General features: G+C 42.6%; 1 protein-coding gene across 1 annotated transcript; it reads right to left on the bottom strand.

Annotated features, from left to right (window-relative positions):
* Positions 1–2,622: 2,622 nt before the first annotated feature.
* Positions 2,623–5,618, bottom strand: LOC141338700 (transcription factor Sox-9-B-like). The gene is made up of 3 exons (XM_073844311.1): positions 4,975–5,618; positions 3,870–4,117; positions 2,623–3,707 (listed from the first exon to the last, which is right to left on the bottom strand). The coding sequence occupies exons 1-3, from the start codon at positions 5,388–5,390 to the stop codon at positions 3,049–3,051; spliced, it is 1,323 nt and encodes a 440-aa protein (XP_073700412.1). The 5' UTR covers positions 5,391–5,618; the 3' UTR covers positions 2,623–3,048.
* Between the last annotated feature and the right edge of the window lie 256 nt (positions 5,619–5,874).

Genomic DNA, 5,874 nt, shown 5'->3' with positions numbered 1-5,874 from the left:
CATTTGAGAGATGCTGCGGATTCACTGTGTGCTGTTCTCTCTGTGCTACTGTTGTTATCAGTGTTTTTATATTGTATGTTTTTATAGCCAGAGCATTTGGTCTTGCTGAGCTCATAGCAATAAAGTATTGAATCTTGAATGACTACAACAAGCAGTCTGGGAGTGACCAATATTGGCGAACCAAGTTTCCTTTGAAGGGACTTTGATATGGCCCTTCCCTGTTTTATTGGCAAGACTGATCACTCGGATAAGGAAGGAGTTTACCCAAAAATGACAATTCACCCTCAAACTTTCAGAAGTCTGCATCTCAGATGGTCTGTTTTTGCATGGAACAGAACTGGAGTAATTCCATCACTGTCTCACCAATGGATCCTCTGCAGTGAATGGGTGCCGTCAGAATGAATCCAAACAGCTGATAAAAACATTACAATAATCCACAAAACCACTCCATCAGTCCATCAGTTAATATCTTAAAAGACAAAAGCTGAAACATTAAGACGTTTTTAACTCATAAAAACACTTCCTCCAGTGAAAAAGTGATCTGGTCTGAATCAGGAGAGAAATCTGTGCAGGATTTTAATGTGAAAGACAACAATAGATGGACTTTATCCCTGGAGGAAGCGCTATTATGGATTATGGACACAATGTATTTGAGTTAAAAGCGTCTTAATGATGGATTTGTTTCAGCTTTTGTCTTCTCCAGATGTGAACTGATGGACTGGAGTGGGGTGGATTACTGTGATGTTTTTATCAGCTGTTTGGGCTCTCATTCTGACGGCACCCATTCACATCCATTGGTGACACAGTGAAGGAATTTCTACAAATCTGATGAAGAAACAAACTCATCCACATCGCGGATGGCCCGAGGGCGAGCACATTTTCATTTTGGGGTGAATTATTGCTTTAAGCATAAACAGTATTCTGAATGATTACACATGAACTGTCCTGAAGCAAAAGAATATGATGTACACATCTCAGTTTTGTAAAAATTTACCTTATGACTGGTTTTGTGGTCCGGGGTCACATCACAAGACCAGTCGGGTATATTTGTAGCAATGGCCAGCAATGCATTGTATGGGTTAAAATTAGCAATTTTTTTGCCAAAAAATCATTAGGATATTAAAGAGACACTGCAGGTGAATAGGATAATACTTTAATACTTTTATTCACCAAAGATGTATTAAAAGTTAATAATAAATAATTTACATTGTTATAAAAAATTTAATATTTTGAATAAACACTGTACTTTTTTTAAACTTGTTATTCATGAAAGAATCCTGAAAAATTCATAATTGATCATTCTAGTAATAAATCAGCATATTAGAATGATTTCTGAAGGATCATGAAGGACACTTAAGACTGGAGTAACAGCTGATCAAAATTCGGCTTTTCATCACAGGAATAAATTCTATTTTAAAGTATGTTAAAATAAAAAACATTATTTTATATTGTAAAAACATTTTGCAATATTACTGTTTTTTTCTGTATTTTTAATCAAATAAATGCAGCCTTGATGAGCAGGAGAGACTTCTTTAAAGACTATTACAAGTCTTACTGACCCCAAACTTTTGAACGGTAGTGTGTATATTTTTTGTTTATTTATTTACCATTTTTGTGGAATACATTGCAAAGTTTGGTGTGTTGTATAAAATCAAGCAAATTGCATATAAACAAATCCCTCTGTAAAAGCCTTCAGGATATAGTCAGGAACACAAATGTAAAGTGTGGTGTGTGTAAGTGCTGCTGAAGTGGAGATTTATGGCTCAGAGTAGGAGAAAACACTCTTGGCCTTTACAAATATGGATTGTAATTGAAATCCATTGACACAAATAGATAAAGTGCTATAAAAGAAAGACCTAACAGTGTCTTCTGGGTGTTTTCTTTCCATTAGTCTGAAAAAAATACTTTATGAAACACCAAAAAAAGCCCAAAATCTCAAACTTGACAGGTGCATGAACAAACAACGTCTCCCTTTAAGTAAAGATCATGCTCCATGAAGACATTTTGTGAATTTCCTACTGTAAATATATCAAAACTTAATTTCTGATTAGTAATATGCATTGCTAAGAACTTCATTTGGACAACTTTAAAGGTGATTTTCTCAATATTTAGTTTTTTTTGCACCCTCAGATTTTTAAATAGTTGTATCCCGACCAAATATTGTCCTATATCCTAACAATTTCAATAAAATGTAACTTTATGGTTTGTTTTGTGGTCTGGGGTCACATATAACACGTTTTCACAAAGATACTTACTTATACTTGTATAATTTTTTACAAATGATGTCTGAAGTTGTGCAAGGGCTCCAGTTGTCTGGAGCTTGTTTTTCAGTGTGTTGTTTAATTAGCATGTGTGTGTGTGTGTGTGTGTGTGTGTGTCTACTGGCTTCATTAATCTCCTAATGACTGATGAAATCATCACACTGCTGTTTCTGCAGCCCAGTTCCTGTTGTCCTCCACATTTAGGACGATGAAAGATGTGCAGTGAATGTACGAGTGAGCGCTGATGGCTTTATCAGGTGTCTCCATTCCACAGCCGACGTTATTTGAACAAATTGCATGTTTACTGGATTATTTCTAAAATGCCAGGCTTTTTGAAAAAGACAAATCTCAGAGCAGGGGATATTTTCAAAATCTTTCTTTTTATTGCAAACAATATGATACAAAAGATAAGCTTCTTTTAAGACGGTGGCATGTTTTACAGTTTCTCTTTCAGCCTCCTCCCATAGGCACAGACGGACTCTAGAGGCAGTTTTCACAGAAACGAGAGATATGGCGACGGACTCTAGAAGCATCTGCTTTAAGAAACCCCCCACAAACATATACAGAGGAAAGGAGTCTTTACAAAAATACGGTCGGGGACGAATCCCCACGAGAGAAACACACACACACACATACACAGTACATACTAAAATAATTATCTGGAATCTGTCCTCACAGAGGATTTCTCTTGTCTCATTATATCTAGAAAAATATAATCACGATTCCGAAAGGCACGGTCGGGAGCCGTTTCAGTACTTTCCCAGCGTTTAGACGGCCGTTTAGTCCCTCATGGCCTGGAGAGCTGGGTGTAGACGGGCTGCTCCCAGTGCTGCGGACTGTGCGCCTGCGGCACCGACGGGACGCCCGCCGTGTCGGCGATAGGGGTGTACATGGGCCTCTGGCTCGGGCTCACGTAGCTGAAGGCGGGGTACTGGCCGTAGTAGGAGTTGGCCGGACTCTGGTGCTCAGTGTAGTCATACTGCGCTCGGCTGACGGCGGGGTACGAGGAGCTGTAGTGCTGCAGGTTGAAGGAGCCGTAGTGCGGAGAGCCCTGCTGCTGCTGCTCGCTGTAGTGACTGGGACTCAGCTGCTCCGTCTTGATCTGCGTCCGCTGCTGGCCTTGGCTCTGCTCTCCGCCGTTGGCCATCGCGTGCTGCTGCTGCTGCTTGGACATCCAAGCCTGTGCACCAAGCCCAAACCCGGCGGAGTACGCCTGGGCGCCGACCGCCATCCCCGGGTGTCCGTGAGGAGGCAAGTACTGGTCGAACTCGTTGACGTCGAACGGCTCCATGTTGGAGATCACGTCGCTGCTCAGCTCCCCAATGTCCACCGCTCCAAAGTCGATGCCCTCCTGCAGAGGACGGCCTTCGCGCTTCAAATCCGCTTTGCTGGACGGCAGGTCCGTTTTGGGGGTGGTGGGCGGCGTTGGAGGCCCCTGGGACTGACCTGGTTTGCAAAACCAAACGGAAATAAAGATTAACCACAGCGTCGCTGACGCAACCAGAAGGCTAATAAAGATACACGGCCGCGTTGGGAAAGCCAGATAAGATTTATGAGTTTCCCTGCAGGCGCATTACATAAGGAGAGGCTTTTTCAGATTTGGAGTACCTGAGTGGTCTCCCGGAGAATGCACTTCGCCCATGCTGGACGCCGGAGAGTCGGCCTGCTGCAGGGCTTTGAAGATGGCGTTGGGGGAGATGTGGGTCTGCTCGCCGTCCTCGCCCTCCGCCTGGCCGTTCTTGACGGATTTCCTCCGTCGGGGCTGGTACTTGTAGTCGGGGTGGTCTTTCTTGTGCTGGACCCTCAGACGCTCAGCCTCCTCCACAAACGGACGCTTCTCTCCTTCGTTTAGCAACCTACAAACATGCGCAAGAAAGTGATCAACACTCTGACCACTTACATAACAATAAAGAACAATCAAGAACAACTGTTTGTCCCTTGAATACTTTTTTTTTTTTCTTAAGTAAACCAGTAAATAAAATGCAGTTTATCCTGTTTCCCCCTGAATGCTATTTTTTCTTAAGTAAAAGTCTTAAAACTTTTTCTGCACTGACGTGAATCAAGGGTGAATTTGCTATTTTGAATTTTTTATTTACATAACAATAAAGAACAATCAAGAAACGGTTTAAGTTCACTGAATACTAAGTAAACCAGTAAATAAAATGCAGTTTATCCTGTTTCCCCCTGAATGCTATTTTTTCTTAAGTAAAAGTCTTAAAACTTTTTCTGCACTGACGTGAATCAAGGGTGAATTTGCTATTTTGAATTTTTTATTTACATAACAATAAAGAACAATCAAGAAACGGTTTAAGTTCACTGAATACTAAGTAAACCAGTAAATAAAATGCAGTTTATCCTGTTTCCCCCCTAAATGCATTTTTTTTTTCTTAAGTAAACTTTAAAAGTAAAAACCAGTACTAAAAGTCTTAAAACTTTTTTTGCACTGACGTGAATCAAGGGTGAATTTGCTATTTGGCTAAACTATAGTTTTACCCTTTATTATTCAAATAGTTCGCTTTTTTGAAGCTTATCAGCTTTGTCTTATCATTATATAATAATGCTGTAAACAATGGCAGTTAATGTTAATAACATGCAAAGTTGTCCAAACTTTTGCGCGGCTAACAGCAGTATTGCTTTATAACTTCTGGAGCTGTCTTAGGCAAGCAAAACGAGTTTATAAATACTATAGAATAATATAAGCAAGGGGTCTTACCTCCAGAGTTTCCCGAGTGTCTTGCTGAGCTCCGCGTTGTGGAGGTGCGGGTACTGATCCGCCAGTTTCCTGCGCGCGGCTTGAGCCCAAACCATGAAGGCGTTCATGGGTCTCTTGACGTGCGGCTTGCTCTTGCTGGAGCCGTTGACCCGGACGGGCATGGGCACCAGGGTCCAGTCGTAGCCCTTGAGCACCTGAGACACCGCGTCTCTGATGCAGACGGGGAACTTGTCTCCCTCCTCGTTCTTCTTGAAGTCTCGGAGGTGCTGCTCCGGGCGGGTGTTCTCGCTGTCCGAGCCCGAGCCGGACGGACACGGAGACCCGGCGGAATCCTCGGACATGCTCGGGCTGGGCGCGTCGGAGAGACTCTTGTCCTGCTCGTCGCTCATTTTCAGGTAGGAGTCGAAGAGATTCATGCAGAAGAGTGAGTGTTGCAAACTCTAGCGCAGCGGTAAAATCCTCCTGCAGGAGTTCGGGTGATGCGTAAACCTGCGCGTCCGTGCGCAAAAGCGGCTCCAAAGTCCTTCGGAACTGCTCGGATCAGAGGGATAAAGTCTCACAGCGCGACATATATCACTGAGATGAGGACAAATCCTGACTGAGTGAGTGTGTGCTTGGAGATGTGGAGAGGCTCTGTTCTCTCTCTCTCCAAATCACAGCACTTATATACGGATGGATGGAGAGGAGGCGGAGCTGAACTCGATCTCTCTCTCTCTCTCTCTCTCTCTCTCTCTCTCTCTCTCTCTCTCTCTCTCTCTCTCTCGAGCGCAGACCAACCAAACACACCAAAACTAAGAAAAAACTTTACACTGCAAAAAAACCTTTTCTAACTTAGATTTTTTGTCTTGTTTCCAGCGAAAATATCTAAAAATTCTTGAATCAGGAAGGATTTTCTAGACA

The sequence above is a fragment of the Garra rufa genome, chromosome 1 (assembly GCF_049309525.1).
Source record: "Garra rufa chromosome 1, GarRuf1.0, whole genome shotgun sequence".
Taxonomy (NCBI): Eukaryota; Metazoa; Chordata; class Actinopteri; order Cypriniformes; family Cyprinidae; genus Garra; species Garra rufa.
Note: the sequence above shows the minus strand (reverse complement) of the source record. Positions and strands in the feature narration are given on the sequence as shown.

Excerpts from the sequence above, each read along its gene's own strand:
- LOC141338700 (XM_073844311.1), bottom strand. The coding sequence starts at position 5,390 with ATGAATCTCTTCGACTCCTACCTGAAAATGAGCGACGAGCAGGACAAG. Across the intron at positions 4,118-4,974 it reads ACACTCGGGAAACTCTGGAG|GTTGCTAAACGAAGGAGAGA; the intron begins GTAAGACCCCTT and ends GCATGTTTGTAG. Across the intron at positions 3,708-3,869 it reads TTCTCCGGGAGACCACTCAG|GTCAGTCCCAGGGGCCTCCA; the intron begins GTACTCCAAATC and ends TTTGCAAACCAG.